The sequence below is a fragment of the Colletotrichum truncatum genome, assembly GCF_014235925.2.
Source record: "Colletotrichum truncatum strain CMES1059 chromosome Unknown Contig_0006, whole genome shotgun sequence".
In the NCBI taxonomy this organism is placed as follows: domain Eukaryota; kingdom Fungi; phylum Ascomycota; class Sordariomycetes; order Glomerellales; family Glomerellaceae; genus Colletotrichum; species Colletotrichum truncatum.
In genome coordinates this window covers 3,393,424-3,412,604 of record NW_027222403.1, presented here as the reverse complement: position 1 = coordinate 3,412,604, position 19,181 = coordinate 3,393,424, and the positions used below count along the sequence as shown (strand labels likewise).

The 19,181-nt window shown below is 50.7% G+C and overlaps 5 protein-coding genes across 5 annotated transcripts; 1 reads left to right on the top strand and 4 right to left on the bottom strand.

Annotated features, from left to right (window-relative positions):
• Window positions 1–2,496: 2,496 nt before the first annotated feature.
• On the top strand, window positions 2,497–4,140 carry CTRU02_210211 (C6 zinc finger domain-containing protein; the record flags this gene model as incomplete). The annotated part of the gene is made up of 1 exon (XM_036729659.1): window positions 2,497–4,140. One exon carries the CDS (start codon window positions 2,497–2,499, stop codon window positions 4,138–4,140), a length of 1,644 nt encoding a protein of 547 aa, XP_036578501.1.
• Window positions 4,141–10,101: 5,961 nt separating this feature from the next.
• CTRU02_210210 (uncharacterized protein) lies at window positions 10,102–10,425 on the bottom strand (the record flags this gene model as incomplete). Its single annotated transcript, XM_036729658.1, has 1 exon — window positions 10,102–10,425. The coding sequence occupies one exon, from the start codon at window positions 10,423–10,425 to the stop codon at window positions 10,102–10,104; it is 324 nt and encodes a 107-aa protein (XP_036578500.1).
• A 2,248-nt stretch (window positions 10,426–12,673) lies between these two features.
• On the bottom strand, window positions 12,674–14,447 carry CTRU02_210209 (forkhead domain-containing protein; the record flags this gene model as incomplete). The annotated part of the gene is made up of 2 exons (XM_036729657.1): window positions 12,674–13,423; window positions 13,569–14,447. The coding sequence occupies 2 exons, from the start codon at window positions 14,445–14,447 to the stop codon at window positions 12,674–12,676; spliced, it is 1,629 nt and encodes a 542-aa protein (XP_036578499.1).
• A 1,549-nt stretch (window positions 14,448–15,996) lies between these two features.
• Window positions 15,997–16,119, bottom strand: CTRU02_210208 (uncharacterized protein; the record flags this gene model as incomplete). Its single annotated transcript, XM_036729656.1, has 1 exon — window positions 15,997–16,119. The coding sequence occupies one exon, from the start codon at window positions 16,117–16,119 to the stop codon at window positions 15,997–15,999; it is 123 nt and encodes a 40-aa protein (XP_036578498.1).
• A 1,332-nt stretch (window positions 16,120–17,451) lies between these two features.
• CTRU02_210207 (uncharacterized protein) lies at window positions 17,452–19,107 on the bottom strand (the record flags this gene model as incomplete). The annotated part of the gene is made up of 1 exon (XM_036729655.2): window positions 17,452–19,107. One exon carries the CDS (start codon window positions 19,105–19,107, stop codon window positions 17,452–17,454), a length of 1,656 nt encoding a protein of 551 aa, XP_036578497.2.
• Window positions 19,108–19,181: the final 74 nt, after the last annotated feature.

The following is a 19,181-nucleotide window of genomic DNA, read 5'->3' as shown; positions in this document are numbered from 1 at the left end:
CCTGTCGCCGAAAATGTATAGAAATGCCACTGGCGGTGAAAGTAGTGATGAGCCGTGGTGGACCGGGGACAGAGATGGATGGCGAAGGCAGATCGACAGATGAAGGAAAACCACTGGGTTTATACGTTTTCTGTGGCGTGGTTCGTCGAAAGTTGTTGGTGTCGGGAACTCCCATGCCCTCCAACAAACGGATCGACGTCCAGAAAGGCCTTTTCAGGCTCAGCTCGACTTGTATGATGGGTCAAGAACGTGACCATAGAGTTTCAATACTCTGGGAAATAGTGGCGGGGCCACGAGTCACAACGCCTTTCTTAATTTGGGCGATCATCCCATCGTTAGTGAGCACTCCTGCCATCTCATCAATCCAGTACTCCAGGTTTCAAGTCGGCCCTGCCGACCAAGGGAATTGTACTCGTAGACATGGCTGGTGGGTGGCAGGCTGGCATATAGGTAAGGACCAATGAGTGACAGCAGACGGGCATCATAGCTCGCCACCAGTTCCGAATTGGGCGACACAGAATGCGTAGGGAGTACTGGGAGGTGTGCTTGTCCCGCACATCATCCGCTCCGGCCATATCCGTGAATCCCGTTCTTGGTAAGCCTGAAGCTGGCCATTTCCGAGGACGAACCAGTCGGAACTCTAAGGCTTGTCGGCAGGGAACGTAGAACAAGTTTGTTTGGCGGGGGGTGGAGTAGCATTGCTGGATGTCAAATGCAGTCGATAGGTTCCTGGAGGATCTTGGCGGTTCAGGAACTTTTCATGCAGACATGCAAGGACTATAACGTCTTCTGTAATGGTGCGTTAGGGGTGTAGGTGTGCTCAAGGTACATGAGTCTTTAGGGTGGCAAGAGTAGAGACGTTTGGTTGTACGGTACAGCGCTAATTTAAGGAGATAAGGCGATCCCTATGGAGCTTGGGTAGCAGTAGGCAGGTAGGTTTGGAGGCGCTGTAATATAACGGGGTTGCGTCAATCGTGGAAGGCAGAGCGGACGATGGCGTCTACCATTTGATGAAAAACGAAGGGGAAAAAAATCTGGACAAGAGAAATAAATAAGTAAAAATAAATAAAAATGACAGCCAGAAAAAAAGAAAAAAAAGAAGAACTACATCGTGTGTTCTACAACCAGTGTGGCTATTGATGGCTTCAGCTCATCACTTGTTGCACGGGCCTCACAGATCCCTTGCTTGGTAGATTGGCTCTCATGGGATCCGCCGTACAAGTTGCCTTGAATAAGACATCCATCGGAAGAGGCAAACAGGGAAATCTCCCATGAGCATACACACGAGCCGAAACGCAAAAGTTGGTGGTTGGGATAGGGTTATTGAGTCCAAATCAAAAGGAATATTTTAGTGCAACGCTATCTCGGTCCATGCCATGTGTTGTCAGGTGATCGACCATCCGGATCGCACCGCTCACCGTGTCCAAGACATGTCAAACGGGGAGCCTATAGTCTATTTGAACGTGTGCCGGTAATGATAGATGGGAATGAAACTGCCTGTTACCGAAAGAAAAGAGGACAGCGACGGTTCAAAATCAGACGGATGCAATCTACATCATAGGCTTCATCCTATTTCCATCAGTTATTCTTACCACAAGAGAGAGGACGAGCTTGTGTGTGTGTGTGTGTGTGTGTGTGTGTGTGTGTGAAACAGCTGCTACTAGGCCAGGATGTTATTACAAAGTATTCTACTTTTATAAGCATTATTTTCTTCATCAGTTTCAAAACTCACCTTATTCTTAATACATATTCAACGTCAGAAGAATCCTCAATGTTGTGATGCCCTGGATGATGTAGCATGAGAATGATTTACACCGTACATTGGACAGTGCTAAATGCTCCACTTTACTCTGGCAGCAAGCCGTGGTTGGCTGCACTTGTGGCCCAAAAGCGCGATTGTTATTGCCCAACGCGCTATTGGAAAGCACAGTTTTTTCCCCTTCTCTTACTGTACGTGGCTGCCTGACGCTGGCGCTGACGTAGGAACAACAACACACAAAGGTGTTCTGTAATACCTTCTTCGACGCGACTCAAGTGCCTTTCAGTTGCAAAAATTCGTTGCGAACCTAGTACATCACCTTTCGTCTCTCATTTTGCGCGTACCTGCCGCAACTACTGATATTACAATACAGTAAATCTGTACAAATCCGGCGAAGCGGGGAAGCGCCAAGTAGTTGGTGTGCGAGACACACCTGTCATCGTCATCAAGGTCACCCTGTCGACCGCGACACGAAGTATTGAACGCAAAAGAAACAGGGGTCTTGCAAACCTGCCATCTGGAGAGAGTTCAATACACGGCAGTTCGATCTATTGTACACGGGACAGCCGTACCTTTCATCTCCCAGTGCGCTGTTACCAGATTTCGGTGTCATTCTTCACGACACGTTCCTCTGCAACCATCACCACCTGCCTGACCGGGGTTACTATAGAAGCCGGTGTCACGAGCTGAGCGGGGCTTTCTAGCATATCGTCAACAGGTTATACACATCGGCGGCCATGACAACACCACCAGTATGGCGGCCGCTGCCAACCTCACCATCAGCTGGCCTGCCCGACCTATTGGTCTCAACGACCTTTTCGACCACATCATACGAAATCCATGTAACAGACCTAGCCAACATTTGGACCGAGTCAATGGATCGCAAGGCAATTTACCTACGCAGTCTTACTGAATCAACGAGCATCGACCCAACAGACAGTGAAAGCAACATGCGGGCCTTCTTGTCCAAAATTCGGTCAGTCTTTGATGACTCTCATGAAGACCATGAGAAGGCCTCGATGACGCTGTCTACAAACTTCAACAAAGATGCTGGAAAGGACGGTCTAACAATGAACATCACTTGCGAACTGGCTAATATGAAACCGCTTGAGTGGCCCGTATATCTGCGGAAATCTCCCCAGTCTAAACTCACGGCAGAGCTCATCCTACCACTTACGAACGCCAACTCCACCAAGAGCCAGCAAATTGACTCTCTTTTGGCTATAATGAAGCACAAGGATACCGTTATCGCGAAGCTCCTCGACAAGCTGGAAGCTACTGGTACTCGTCTTGAAAACGTCTTCACCATCTTGTCAGCCAAGCAGAAGCCGACGCGACAAATGGCGGAGGAAAAGGTCAAGGGGTTGGCTCCATTCCACTTTGGCGAGTGGGAATCTCAATTTCGGAATCACTCCACCGACATTCCAGACATCATTCGCCACGTATATGGTGATCGTGGTCTCGAATATCGCCGTTACCCTGATATGGGGCATTCCGATCTAGACGACTGGTGGACTAAGTTAGAGTCTTCAACCATTCCCATTGTCGGACCGACATCTAGACCCATTTCTACTGAGCTAAACAAAGTGTCTCCTGGGGCCGATACTGAGAGTCTTACGGATGTGGCAACTAAAAGGGGAATCCAGGCTGCTGAAGAAGACGATGATTTTCAAGTCCAATCAACACCACCGCATCTCAAGTCTTCGCGGAAGCGGGCCACAGCTGCAGCGGCAGGGAACCACCAAGACGACAGCACTGAGGATGAAGACGAGGAAGCTTCGCACATCCCCGATAGCTTGCCTGCACCCCCTCAAAAGCCCAATAACCATCCTATTCGCTTAGGAACTATAGGGAAGAAACAGCCGGCAACCCCTCCGTCTCGGTCACCTCACAAGTCTTTACAGCCGGAAGGATCGGATACCGAAACCGAATCAGACGCTGATGCCACTGCATCCTTGGCAGAGATTTCGCCGCCGCCCAATCGAAACGATTCTGAACGCACAACAACTGCCAGAGGTAGACTTGGGCGCTTAGGAGGGGGAAAGCAACGCTCAGTCACGCCGGAACCACCGCTAAAACTGGAATCACCGAGGAAAGGAGGACTTGGCCGTATCGGTGGAACGACGCATCACCCGAAGTCCCCTGAACCCTCAAAGAAAGGCAGCTTAGGACGGATAGGTGGTGCTGCCCGTTTATCAAAGACACCCGAACCGTCTGCTGTGAACACCGAAGAAAGAGGTCGATATCGGACCGAATCTAAGCCGCCAGAGAAGCCAAGGGAGACGTCTCAGGAAAGGGCAGATAGGAAGCGAGACGAGCTGCAGAAGGAGTTACAGAGGAAGGCTGCATCAGGCCCAGCACGGAAGAAGCGGAAGTTCTAAATCGATTCGAAATGCCGATGACCAAAGTATCACTGCCGTTCCCAAAATATCTAACCAGTGTGCTTGAGACATATTCCATCAGCCAACGTGGCCTCGACATGCGGAAGAGGTCACCAAAGGTGAAAGATTGTCACCTGGTTTAATGCAGATCCACGTTTGTTCCCAATACTGCCACAGGGGCGTGAATGTTTATACTGAATGATAAGCTCATCGAACGGGAGACACATTGAAGTGAAATCAGAACATAGCTGGAGATGTCGTACACAAAACCGGCACGTATCGAAACAATGCTGGCACCCTCAAGCGAGACACTTACAACTGCGGCTCTTTCTTAATTAATCCGACTTGGCTGACACTTCGGAGAGACTCTAACGTTGCACATGATGCTCTTTGCGGTACCATCAAGAGCCTCCCAACCACAAGTTCCCGACAACGGCCCGAAACGCTTTTCACGTGGACACCCGCTTGTCTAACGCTGGATGTTGGCTTTCTGTCACCCAACACGGAACGCAGTTCCTTCAATATTCCCGTATGGGGCTTGAATCTGTCGGATCTGATATGTCTGTCTGGGGCGTTACCAAGAGTTGAAGAGTTGCAGGTTAATTTTGGATACAGCGCAATACAGGAAGAGGCATCAATGTCTTGTGTGCAGCGATTGCATATCTGTAATTCAGGGGGGCTGCGAAACAGATAATAACCCCTTAATACTCATCAGTTGACATAATCTCACTGCAATGACGTATACTAAGATAGAATACTGTGGTATACGACGATCTTAGGGCATTCTTTAATACGTCAAGACTTGCTATGGCCAGACTTAGAGTCACTGAAATAGAGGATAGCTTGTCGCTCCACGTGTCCATCCCTAGTATCTTGAGGACACGTACCAATCATTCATTAAACGGGCTTCAACATGGCTTCAAGATGGATTGCTGCCGTCTTCATGCAGCAAGTCACTGGTGGCTACATGTCTCGTGGAATTCTAGCACCTGAAACGAGAATGAAGCCAGTATAGTATCCCGCACGGTGATAATTCGCCAAGTGGTCTCGTATCTCGTTTATCGCGTTAAATCTCGCGGCTGCTGAACGGCATTAGATGTCACTAGCATAATTGCCTTCTGCATATGATACAAAATGGAGAAAACATGAGTTACGGGTTCCGCTTCGGCTTTTCCTGGTCAAGCATCTCCTTTGCCAGCTAACTGTATTTCATACATCAATCTAAGGTAGCCAAGATGTTGCCCCGTTTATGCGGCCTTGCAGCACTCAGCCGTGAAAAAATATGACCTGTATCTCAAGGTGATATACAAGGACACGGCTTCTGGAATACGGCCTTAAGAGTCTTGACAACGCAACACTGCATGTGGTAGAAGGCAGCCCACAGGCAGAGATCAGTGACAGTCTCGGGCCTTCCGCTGGACTGAATGTAAAAAAAAAGAAATATAATTACTCGATGAAAGAGGAAAGTGTAACCGATGACTCAGTTGTCGATCTGCCAGCCTTTGTACGGCATCGACACTTGATACGTTGATGGGTGACCACTTTGCAGGTGGATAAATGCTCTAGCGAGCAGGACATGCCGGATCAGGATGGCTCCTAGAGGCATAACAGCAACGGCAACAAGTTACAAAACACCAACTTCTTGACGCTAGCTGGCGCTCTTCAGTTACATCAGCGGGAAAACAAAGCCATGAAATATATTTTGATCAAGTTGAGGGACTGCAAATGCGACAAAGTTGACGTCAAACATGAACCTACTCATACTTTACATCCGGCCGTAAGAGAATCCCGAAAGTCTATGAAGTGACAAGTTCCGCAGAAAGTACACAAAGTAGAAGAAGACTTGCTTTCTTTTTTGTTTCTCATCTCGCATTGTTTTCTTCTTCTTCTAGTTGTGGCATGCTCGCGATGTTTTGAACCGCGAGGCACGGGCGTTGACGTCGACATGCGGATAAGGAATTTCAGCCCTGCAATCCACTCATTGTGGTGATGACGCAACGGTCACCTAAACGTGGGGTTGGTCTTTTTGACAGATCTCATCAATCTCCTCTTAAGCTTACAGTCATTCATGCACATTATTGGGCGCTCGTGAACTGGGCCCCCAAAGACTTCTCATGCAGCTTTGCCGTCCTTTCCTGATAAGGACGGGCAACAGCACTTGTGATTCCGGCCGAAGCGGTTTAATGTAACCGAGAGCGAGACAGCCTTTCTCAGTTATCAGATCTGGAGGTTGCTGAGATGTCACCAATGTAACAGCGGGCCGGGCATGTCTGTGCATTTAAAGAGGTGTAAGGCCGGCCCGGGCCCCAGATACATGAGCATGCAACCGCATATGTCCTGGGGCCTTTGCAACTTACTCGGCTTCAAAAATATGATAAAAGATCTTTCTGAAAAGATGCGGCTGTTCGGCCGTTACGCACATGCATGCCAGATGGCAGCAGCTCGGGTTTGGTAACGCAGACTTGTGTCCGAACCCGCACACAATGGACCGATTCGACTGCAGCTTGCCAGTGCTGAACGCCATATCTGTCTTTCCGTGTTACGCGGGAGGCCTACTGACGGAAAGCATACCGGCTCGTCCAGTTTCAGTGTTCATCTGGTAACCAGAAACGTTAGTGGCATACAAGTTGCAACTTTCGGGTCCCCGGGGATGCGGCTTTGATAGACCGGTCGGGATACCACCTCTGTTCGTTGTCCCACTTGATGATTATAAATCTTTAGAAGGATTGACGCCAGTTCGAACAACTTTCAACATACACTAACAGGTAATAGGAAATAAATTTTGTGACATGCGGACACTTGTTGGGCTCGGTTAGGGCAGTGGTGTGCACTGTACGACCTTTCATCTCTGATTTACGCCCGTAGAGGCACAGCAGAAACGATGAATGGGCCAACCCCCACAAGCCGCAACAGCTCGATCACCTGAGATCTAGGATCTGTCACAAATGGCAGCCATCGAGGCGCCAAGTCATTACAAATGTGATGAACAGGCAGTCACTGTGCCGAGTTGCCGGTCTTCACGATGTCTAGGTAAGGCAGCATTGGTTCACTTCTCAGGGCTAAACCACGATGCCTCCCTTTTACATCAATGATCAGGGTTCGAAGGGTGGCGGAACCCGAACAACCTGCCTTCTCTAATCAATTACCAACCGGGCTTGAAGCCAATACGCCGTCTGAGAGAAACTCCCTTTCTCAGCAGCCCTGCAGGCAGTCGTTCTGGCCCATTCCAGTCCGTCTGCAAGGGCATCGCAGTGAGTGTTGGGGATGTCTTGAAGCTAAAGTCAATTCGAGGATGTTCCACTTTAACCCATCCACAAACATTGTCAAGCTGTCACCAACACCGGTTTACCCTCTCTGGCCACCCCTCTCTGCTCCGAATTAGGAAAATGCGCCAGTGCCAAGCTGTCGAACAGCGAATCAACGGCATGCAAAGCCATACTTGAATAGGACTTCGGCTAGAATGCCCTTCGCTTGGAATGTCCGGCTGTGGCGCTGTTCATGAGCTTCCATCGGCCCGCACTGTTCAAGGTTCCCAGGGTTCGGCGGTTGGTGTTCGTTCTCTTCCATTTTCTTGAGTTCATTTGCCCACCCGGTCAATACCTGGTGGATATCACAAGAGATTTTGTGGGGATGGGAATAAGCCAGGCCATAAACATTCCCTTGCAAGTATGATCACTGCACGGCACACTCATCTCAGCTAGTCTAGTTGTCTCATTATGTCACACTCGGAAGACGCATCAGTAAAATAGAAATATCAAACTCTAAGCTGAAATGAATGAAAATTACGCTGTGAAGCAGAAAGAAACTCATGCCTGCCGAAAGGAAGATCCAAGTTGGGGGGACGAACCGGCGGTTACATAAAAGTTAAGCTTGACAGCCTCAAAGGATTCATCCGTTCTGAAAAAAAAGAGGACAATGTAAAGAGAGTACATAAATGGCCCATGATGGCGAAATGTTGTTGGACGCGATATGCATTGAGGGTAGCGAGACAAGGATCTCCCCTGTCAGTGTGGTCCTGATCCGTCGGGCGATTTGCCCGCCTCCGCAAGGAGAACGAAAGAGAGGAAGGGGGAAAAAAGGAAAGGGAAAAGGGCAAGGGGGAAATACCCCCCGAAATGAGAAATCAAGGCTTTCTAGACATTGACTTCTTAGGATTGCGAAGCCCTGGCCGCCAACATCGCCAACCACGAGAGAAAAGATAAGATGTCATAATTATTTCATCGCACCTTGGTTACCATCCATTACCGGAAGATCACTCGGACATTATCATTAACAACACATCTACAACCACAGCGCATCGTGTTGTACAAGATTCTACCACCGATCTTATTAAAGCAAGGAAAACAGCCTACCACACTCGCACTCCTCTCGCTAACTGAGGGCTTGTGATTTGTCCACTGGGTACCAGAAGGGGCCCACGATCGTATGAGCCACGATGAAAAAGTGATTACCCACCTGAAGATATTCATCTGCTGTCTGGGTCGAGTACTTCTTTGCCACACTGCGTCCTAATGGCGATCCACTGCCAACATACTTCTGGGAGCGCCCGCCCCAGTCATTGTGTAGCTTGGCTACATACGTGAGTGTTGCGATTGTGTCCTTTATGTGACATTCTCTCGTAATTGACACTGTCTCTTGGCTTGGTGGGAAACAGCCGGTGCAAGGCTTGGCAGATTCCCTGGAAGCTTGGATTTCCGCAATCTCCCATTTGCCATCGGGGATTTTGACCAATTTCTTGTGGAAGAAATTTTCGCTGGGAATATCTCTGGCTGTCACCTGTGAGACACTATTCTGTGTTCTTCATATGCGAGGAACTGAACATAGGCAACGGGGGACGGAACTAAGCAACTGACTTACTCTACCACTGACACTTCCACTAATTCTCGCTGTTCCAAGAGCACATCTACAGACGACCCTGACCCTCATGCTAAAGCCTGCTGCAACGCCTAGCATATCTTAGCAAGGGAGGGGTGTGTCCTTCTAGCCCCAAGTTCGCAGTGAAGCCTTCCAACCTTGCCTAGTCGCGCCCTCCACCTTGTGCCAGCAGACTGCACATCTTATTTGAGATACGCAATGCTAGGTGCAAGATCCTGCTCCTCAGTCTGTCCCGACAGTACGGAAACCAATGGTAGCCCACGAGGGATGACGAATAATGGGCCGCTTCACCATCGTTGACGCCAGAACTTCTAGACAAGGATGGTATCTGCTCGACCGTTGATGGCACTCCATGGCTGCTGCATGGCAAAACTCCCGGCAAGGTCAAGTCATACACAAGCACGCGGAGTTCGGATCTGAATCATGAGACGAGCTTTACGCCTCCCACCCTACCCCCACACCCATCCCCCTCCCCCCTTTCGGTTGACATGAAGCAACAGGCAGCGGAAAGCCATGCAGCAGATATTGACGTTGGACTCGAAGAATCGTATGATTGTGTGTGTGTGTGGGCCTCTTTTCTTTTCACCGCCCGTATGCAGGACTAGAGTGGACGGCGCTCTGTGGCCAGCCTCATCGCCCAGACTTCACGGCTTTGCTCCCAGACTGATTGTCTTTCATTCAACCCCGTGTCACCGATGGTCCACGTCTCTCCTGTCTGTGCTCGACCTATGAGCTGGCCCCAGAGACACATCTTTTTGCCGCCACATACGAGAGGAACACACCCATGTCGAGCTAGACATTGAAAGTCTTTGATTCTTTGGCGCCAAGTAATGTCTAAAAAAAGAGACGTGCAAAATACAACGATCCCGGGGTTGTGGTATGTTCCGCTTCCGACCGCCCTCGCCAGGTCAGTCAATGTCGTTCTCAGGGAGGCACCCCTGGTAGTAATATCAAATTTCATTTTTTTTTTCCCTTCTGCCTCCTTCTCCACAGATGCACGTATCTCATATCTCAAATCCTGCCCACCAACAAGCGGCCCCGCATGCGGTGGCCTTGAATCCCAGTTCTGAAGGAGATCGCCAAGGCTCACGATAGCCATGAGGAAACAGCAGGCTTCGTCAGTACGGCATGGCCACGGTCAACTTGGGCCGCAATTTCTAGCGTAACCCTTACCGTTGTTATTTCGGACTTTGCTTTCCAATATCTGGGATCTTCTCGTTGGAGCCCGCCAACCAGGATATAAAAGTCTGCGCCGGTGATCTGATGGACAACTCCGATTAGCTGGAATCGGTTGAGTAGTTCTGATCTCACCATAGTACAGGCATCGTGGTCTCTTTCAACAATGGCACCACCGAGTCTAGGCGCAGGGTAGAGCTGGTCGAGGTCTTCATGGAATTGCCATTGTCCCATTGCCGATCCTCGTGCCATCCAGCAGCCCTTTTTTTTGCACACTCCCCCCCCTTGTACGCCTGAACATCCCTTCCAAGGCGTGTCGTGGATGATGACAGGCGTATGTCTGCATCTCTGTCTTTTGTAACTCTTTGTTCCTTGTCCGTCCACCCCCGGTCACTATGGCCACCCCCACCCCCCACCCCGTCCAACGTAATTCTAAGCCCGACAATCTAGGCCTCCAGGAAGAGGAGTCAATCACGGTCCGACGAGAAGAAAGGGAAAAAAAAAAAAAAAAAAGGAAAAAAGAAAAGATGAGAGCCTATCCGATCCGCAGAAGACCGACCCGGGCAGATTTTCTGATCAGCACTCCCTTGCGCAAGACCCTTGCCCTACCCACCTCGGCCCACCCCCACCCGGCCCCCGGTTGATACTACCAGACCCAATAACCAACCCATGCCATGCTCAGGACTCATTTCATGAACTTCAAGTGCTGCGACGGGAGGAAGTCAAGAGCAAGATATCTAGCGAGGCTTAAGGGTCTTTTCTCTCCAATCCTTTCCAGTCTGTCGGTAAATTGAGGGACTAGGATAACAATGGGGCAAAAGAAGTCTATGATGCAACAGCAGACTTTTCCAACAAAAGCCTGAACTGGTTGAGATGAGCAACGGGACAGGGCAGGCCATCAAGACTGCGCCAAACTTGGTTTTTTGCCGGAGTCTCGCCGTGTCTAGATAGTCAGTCTTCGCGCCCGCATCGCTTTTGAGGGCATTAGGAAGGTGGCTTGCGTACACACGATGGAGAGCCATTGGATACACAACACTACTCTTCAGACTCAATTCGATCGGCCCAACTCCCCCGCATCTTGAACGTTGTGTTCATTTTAAACAGACCAATTCCATTGCTGAAATCAAACTTGACACTAGACTTTTTCCAGAAATTACAAATGTGCCCTCCTTTCACCCCCTCCCTCTGCGTTGGAGAACTGAGTCCACCTAGTAGATTTTGATAGAGACAAGGGAAAAAAAAACAAGAAAATGAAAAAGTCAAGAAAAACAGACGTGAATGGGAAGGGTATTTGTGCCACAGTGGCCGCAAACGCTCTATGTATGTGGAGTTTTTTTCTTCTTCAGTCGACTAATGCCCCCAAAACCCAACCCAAAGTCGTAATAGTAGCTCGTGTAGCTATGAATCTTTGCGCGTTCATGAAGTAGCAAAAATGACTTTCAATAAAGTAAAGCCGCCCAGTCTCGCCTTTGTGTTGCCGTGGGATGAGAAAAGGGGAAAAAAAGGGAAGTACCGTGTTCCCTCCTGTATCCTCCCCCCCTGGTGTGTGTGATCTTGTTCCCCCCATCTCTCATCTCTCATCTCTCTCATTCCCCTTGTCTTTCCCTTCCTGGCATGGCACACTAATATGTGCGATCACACTGCGTTCCATCTAGTCCCAACATTGACGTCTCTTTCACAAAAAGAAAAGAAAAAAGAAAAAGAAATCTTCCAGGTGCCATGGCATGAACACCGTGCCCTCCGCTGGTCCCTTAGGTGGGGGATAGTTAAAACAGGGGGGGAGGGAACGACCAACAGTTAGGTGCTGCGGCTTCTCCACTTAGTCAACCTTAGCCCCCCTACACGCCCCCTTGGCCCTCTCCCGCGTAACCTCGAACCCCGGGCCAGAATGTGACAAGACGGAGTGCATGTTGGGGGTGTGTTGGATAGGAACAGAGGGAAAATGAAAGAGGGAGGCCTGCCCAATGAGAGCACTCACCCAAACCGAGCCCCCCTTTAAACATCTCCAACAAATGGGATGTTACGGTTGCCGGCCCGGATACCGGGACCGACGTTGCCTGTCGAGGATTCAAAGAGATACGGACGGTACACTCTCTGGTTTCCCCAATGGCCATCGATCACACGGCTGATCCTGGATCGGCTGCTGTCATGGGGCAGCCCACTTTTGCTTCAGACCGCCATCCCTCTCTTTCTGTGCCGTGGTCGGTAAAGGGGGGGGGGGGGGGGGGGGGGGGGGGGCAGGCGAGGACTGTGATTTGTCCAGGAGAAGCAATACCGAACTGGAAGTTAAAGAAACAAACACACAAGATCCCGGGAGACGCCCAGAACAAAGACAAAAGAAGGCCACATTGAAGAGACTGCGGCAACACAGAATGTTGTAAAGAAGACAAAAGAGTAGTACCAGAGGATCGATACCCATCTTTTCCGTTATGCATAATGAAAGGTGGGTGCGTCTAGCAGAAGTGGCCGCAAGGGGAGCCGTTTACAATCCATGGTTTGTGGAGTTCCCCCACCCGTACAGGACGTTGTCGCTCCGGGGATGGGACTGGGGGTGCTGCTGGGGGTGCTGCTGATACTGCTGCTGGGGGTGCTGCTGATACTGCTGCTGGGGGTGCTGATAGACGCCAGTGACATCGGTCATACTGTAGTCCGCGAACTGGTACGGCGGCTGGGCAGTCCGGATGGGCATGGAAAGTCCATGATGTGGGATGTTGCTAGCAGCGTCCGCGTTAAGCCCTAGCTTCTGCTCTTCGTCACGGATGAAGAATCTCGCGTTGGAGTTTTGGCTGAGATCTTGAGAATATGTCGGCATACTGGTGCTCATAACCCTCTGAGGAGACCCCCAGTGTTGATTTTGGTGGGGCATGAGAATGGGAGAGTTAACGGGGCTGGTGCGAACCCTGAGGTTCCTAGCGATGCTCTTGGAGCGTGTGGTAGCTTTACCGCCGCGCCTGCCCGACATGGCGCGCCCAGGCATGGTACGGTTGGGAAAGTTAGGAGACGGGTGATAGGTGGCCTGGCGATGGCGCTGGTGACCGACATGGACAGGGCTTAGGTCCTTGCGCTTCTTGTGACGGGTGCCGCCCCGGGGAGAGCCACGGTAGTATGTCGTGGACCGAACACCATCTTCGAACTCAGGGAGGAGGTACCACTTGCTGGGTCTCTTCTCGTTTGTGCAAGATGTGCTACTGCTGAAGTTGGTCTGGATGGGTTCTTCTTTTCTAACAAACGCCTAGATTACCAATTAGACAGGGCTCAGATGATTAACAGGGTGGGCTCCTGTGTCTCAATCATTTTGACAGAGAACTTGAGTGACAGGAGCTCAGAGCTGCCCTGTGGTTGTGGGTTTGTGATTGTGGGTTTGTGACGAGACTCACATGGTTCATGCTCAAGTTGTGACGGATGCTGTTGTGCCAGCCTAGACCTCCCGCTTTCTCGGGCTTGTCAGTGTTGTCGAGGAACCACTGGTAGAGCTGCTGTAGAGTCATGGAGCGGCTCTCCTGAGCCTTCAAAGCCTTCCAGATGAGCTGCGCGTAAGGCTCGTCCTCATCCTTTGCTGCAGCCTTCTGTGCTGCCTCGTTCTTGCTCTGACAGTCGGGAGGATGCAGAGGGCCCTCTTGTTCTACTGGCGAGGAACTTCGACTCAGAGGAGGCTTTGAACCATTCTCGAAGTTTTCCTCGATGGAGATTGGCGAAGCCATGTAAGGAGAACCGGATGAGACCATAGGGGGAGGGGACTCATACTTGGAGGGAACGTTGTTATGGGGCCCTCCAAAACCTTGCTGGAAACAGGTCGAACTATATTCTCCAGGTATGTTGAGAGGTGCACCTCGGATCTCATCCGAACACATTGGTAGTTGGTCGCCGGGGAGGCCGTCATACTGTTGCTGGTGATGAAAGGGAACTTCGTACTGGGGAGGAGGAGTTTGAATAGATGAAGGCCAGGTCCGCGGCGAGAGAGAAGCAGCGTTGTAGGAGGTTGGAGCCTGGCCATGGTAGGAGTAGTTTTCGAAGTCGTCCACTGACGAACGAGGAGATGCCCACATCGACTGGCTCATGCTTGGTGAATGAAATTGTTGGCTGACGGCCGAGAACTGATTTGGAGTATAGAAGGAGTGATAAGAATTGTTGACAGGAACTTGCTGCTCGGGGACTAAGGGGTAGTAGTTTTCTGCAATATCTGCCTTCATAGAGAGAGGCTCGGGGGACCGGGAGATTCCAATGGGCGAGTGATTCAAGCCGCTATGTACGGGCATGGTTCCCATCCGCGAGGGCTGTGCGTCCATCGCAGTCACGCTGTGCGAACAACTACAGCGATACTATGGGGGTGGTGACGGAGAGGTGAAGACGCCTGAAACAAGTATGGTGGTTTGGCAGGATGAAGTTTCAAGAATGAGTGAGATGGTAAAGAGACAGTACAGGGTCAGGCCTTGGTATCGGCAAAGAGGCGAGGCCGAGGTCTAACAAAGACGAGGATAGACAATGAGATATCACTGAAGGTTGATATCAAATCAAGGTGGTCTCGAGGTTGTATTTGGAGGGAGAAGAAGAGTGTTATTAATGCTGTGAGACTCAGTGATGCTGGCTTAGAAAAGAAGCATTGACGGTTGTCAAAAAATGCTTCGAGCATGGGTATCAACCCCGTTGATAAAATAAGAGAGATGGTGGTCCTCAAAATGCCCATGCTGAAAAGAGGCGGTCGTGTCGTGCAAGGTAGGATGTAGGCCTCTCATTTTGCCAGTACACTAAGTACAGGAGATACGTACACGATGGAGTAGCGGATGACAAGGGGAAGTGGCCATCGAGGAGAAAATGGACAGGGAGGGGGGTTGGATTAACAAAGCCATGTGGATAACGGGGGGGAGCAACCCGCATGCCAGGTCGTTGCTTAGCTTGGTTTAGCGTCGTTTACCCGTAGCCGCGACGCCATGTGTGCGTGTATGTGTGTTGTGTATGTGTCTATGTGTGTGCGTGTGTGTGTGAGTGTGTATGTGTGCGTGGTGTGTGCCTGTATGCTTGTTGTGCGTCAAGGTGTATCTAAGGTGCTCTCGTCTTCTCAACCTGCTTGCTCCCTTTGCATACATGGGCCTCTATGTTAGTATGTGTGTCAACTTAAATGGGAAAGGCTCCACCCTGACCTGTGGCAGTTCTGGCGCCTTGGATGTACAGAATGGCCTGCCACCAGCCTGCACCTCTCTCACTGATGCAAACGGAATGAGAGCTTCGATATGGTTACCACTGCTGTCTGCGAGGAATCAACAGGGGTGAGCTGGTTCTCATTTCCCATTCGATAGTTGGGGGAACATTGAGGAAACTGCCAGTATCTGGGGTGCTTAACAGTCTCGCCACTCAGTTGATCAACCGTGTCAGTGACAGGGCATCGCGTGTCCTGGCTCACAGAGCTATGCCAGACACAGGGTTTATGAGAATCCCCCTTATTTCTTCTCTCCACATCTTGCATTTTGCCAAAGGGGAGGGTACCCTACGGCCGTTGAGGCTAGCGGCACAACTGGCTGTTGGCCCCTTCGTTCAGCTCTCAACCCATGATCCAGACCGTCTTCGTGCAACACTAGATTTGAAAGCAGGAGTATAACTTCGCATCAGTGATCAATACAATGGTGGTGGCGGCGATCACGACGTCTGGTGTTAGTACGAGCTGGGAAATGTGTAGAAAATCAACGGCATGCCACTGACATGGCGATTCAGGTTAACATCGGGTGAAAGGCGTTAGAGAGATGGTTCCACACATCCAACCCCAGGTCGATGTGGGTAGCTCTGAGTTGGTGACAAGAGCCTTGTACACAGCTACAACTTGACAACACGATGCATGTCACTGTCACTCCTGGGGGAGCCAACGGGCCAGAGCTGTGAGCATCTTGAAAAGGGGAAAAGGCCGGAAGGCAGCAGTTCTCCCTCGGAAGCGTGCATGGCCTTTGGCGAGAGAGCCAATCACTCCCAATCTTCTCTTCAGTGATGCCCCGGTACTACTAGTATGCCAGGCCCGACGGGTTTGTAAGATGGCCACAGATCGCTGAGGTACTCTGACGGACACTGACCCTCAGCGTAGAGATCGACTTCGCATTCTAGAACCCCGCGGGACAGGATTATTGATACTGATTTAGAACAGAGTATATGAAGCTGTGAAGGTTCAATCCCGCCTTGACCGAGATATCGCCGTTGGTTGCTGAATATTTTGTTTTGGATTTCTCTGCCATTATGATAGATTACGGGCTTTCCCGATCATTGAAGGCACACTGGGACGCAGCGCTCATCGCTATCCTTTCCATGTACTTCGTCATATTACCCTAGACTTTATGTCTTCGATTAGTTAGCGAAGGGGCTGGGTCGTTAACCCTGGTAAGAATCAGGTGTGGGAGAGCCAAAACTGATTCATCTGCGATTTTGTGGGGGTGAACAGCAACCACAGCCCATTGTATTCCGTCTCTAGCCAGCCTGCCTTCTATCCGTCTCCTCCAGACGTTAGGTGCCTTGCCTTTCAGGGCGCTAGGACATATCATTGGAAGAGGGGCAAACTTCAGCATCAATGGTGACACAGGGATGATGATAAGCAGGCAATTCATTAGTTTGAGGCGAGAGCTATGGTCGCCTGAGTGTTTGTGCACCATTGTGTTTTCTGAGGTCGACCCTGAGCGGTCAGTCGCGGTCGTCAGCATGAGTCGGTAAGGCATTTTGTCTGGTGAATATACATGGCACCATGGAAAGTAAGAGTGACGACGGATGCGTGAATGGTGAGGCGGACATTCCTGTAAACACCGGGCAGATCCGTCTTTTCCTGGCCGTTATTCAAGAGTCTATGCCCAAACGCTTTGTCCAGTGTAGCAGCCTCAGGTGACTTTTGTCATATTTGACATGCTACCCAACAACACCAGCAAGTCTCGAATGCAGACCCACAGTCGGGGGTCTTTACTTTCGATAAAAGATCTGCGCAGACCCTGTTAGTATATGGCAATCGCTGGAGTAGGCACGATGGAGTGGTACTTATGCCATACCTTTTTGAATTGAAAGTGAAGCTGCAAGATACCCTGCAGGAAGTATAAGATTAGCTCAAGCCAAGCATGGGGTGAACGGAGTCTTGATATGTGACAGAATCAGAATGAGAGAAGGAGTCACCGCGTGTAGGCGGTTGGGGCGCGTAGGCAGGCAGTGGCCGTGATGGGTTGGCACTGGGCGGAGATGGCGGTCTGTCTCCTTGGCCTGGTGTCTCCTAGTACTGAGGACAATCAAGGAGGGTCGGTTCCTTCAGACCAGCCGCAGATGGAGGCTGGGGGCGGCTGGAGAAAGGAGAAAAGCCAAAGCCACTCTGCGGGCGCTCTTTGGTAGCCTGACATCTATCCATCCCCCTTGCGGGTTGCGATGCATATGTACAAGGACTCCGCCTCCAACGGAAAGGGCTGTGGGAGACCACGTGTAAACGATGTAAAGGAAAGCCTCAAAACATACCTTGTCGAAAGAGCTCTTGAAACCGCGATCCTTCTTTGCGCTGTAGTCCCACTCGCGATCTACGATTCTAAACGCGATGTCCTCGTAAGGGGGGCCTGCAATAAAACGAATAAGGCACGTGTCCTCCTCCCCTGCAGCTGCAAAGGACTCTCCCCTTCTTCTTCCATGTTCTCGAATAATCTTGAAGGTGGGCGCCTTTGTCTTGTCGATGAGCTCTGGATAAAAGATGTTGAATTTGTAGCCCTGAACCACCTTGGGCGGTGGGTTATCGTGGTCGTAATGTGTCTGGTTGTACTTGTTCCATTCGTATCCCATCTGGACGCGGTTGAAGTATTTTGGTTTTCGCGGACGATACTTGTCTGCCCACTGCGGTTTCGAGACACTTGGGACGGCTTCCTCCGCGGTAAAAATCTCTTCATCCTCGTTGATACCACGCGCGACCTCACGGTCATAGAGGGCTTTCGTAGCCTGGGAGAAGTCTTCGTTGCCAGCCTGTGCAAAGCGAGCGGTTCCAGGGGGTGCGCCGCCCTGTAATCCAGATGAAACAGATACAGCCTTTGTTTCGGTCCTCCCGAGCTCAGATGACAGGTTTTTGGCTGCTGCAGGTCCAGAAATAGACTGGGTCTGAGAGGCCTGCTGTCCCAATGCCTTTACCTTTTCTGGATCCTGCAGCTTGAGCATCTCGGCCTTGCTCTCGCTGATTGCATCACACACCCTCTTGAGCTTTGCCTTGGCTTTCCATACGAGCAGGCTGCGGAGAAGCTGCTCCCAGTAATCAACATCGATATCGTCATTGGACCGTAGCTTCGCCTTAATTTGAGATTCGAGAGCCTCAAGCTGCTCGTACGTTTTGGGACGCAAGATCTTGTCGACATCTTCTGACACTGTGCTGACCACCCGAGCGTCCGGCCCTTGTGGTTTCAACTTCTGCCGCCTATCGGCACAGATGGTTTGCAGCGATTTCCAGTATTCGCGGTTGCGGCTGTTCGTCTCTAGAGTGTGGTAGGACGTGATGTCAGAATCTAGCTCCTTCAGCTGTGATTCGTCAAGACCCTGCAGAACCTCCTCTGGAGAGGGCACGTTGATGTGCAGGTCGACATCATCATCGTCAAAGACGTCCCGGTCGGTATCGATAAAGCGTAGATTGAATGCAAGCAGATCAATGGGCTTGGCTCGGCCTTCCCGTACTCGAATGTCCGACTTCTTCTTAGCCTGTTTCAGAACAAATTTGTCCTCATCGGCAACAAACTGCCGAGACTGCTCATCCTGGGTCATATAGCTCGAGTTCGTGTTGTGGTTTTGTCGTGGTCTCGACGACGGGGGAGGGTTATTGGGCTTTGAGATGCGAGTGTTGGAGTCGCGTCGGGGAGATGTGATGCTCCTTTCTCGTTCGCGGTCTCTGCGACTTGGGGACCTGCGCCCTGTGAGCATCATAGCTCTGCGTCCCGGGTCCATGTTTGTGTCGATGGTAAGGTTGAGGAGGTGGTACAGGTAGCAAATAGAGAGGATATCTTTGTTGTTGATGTCGA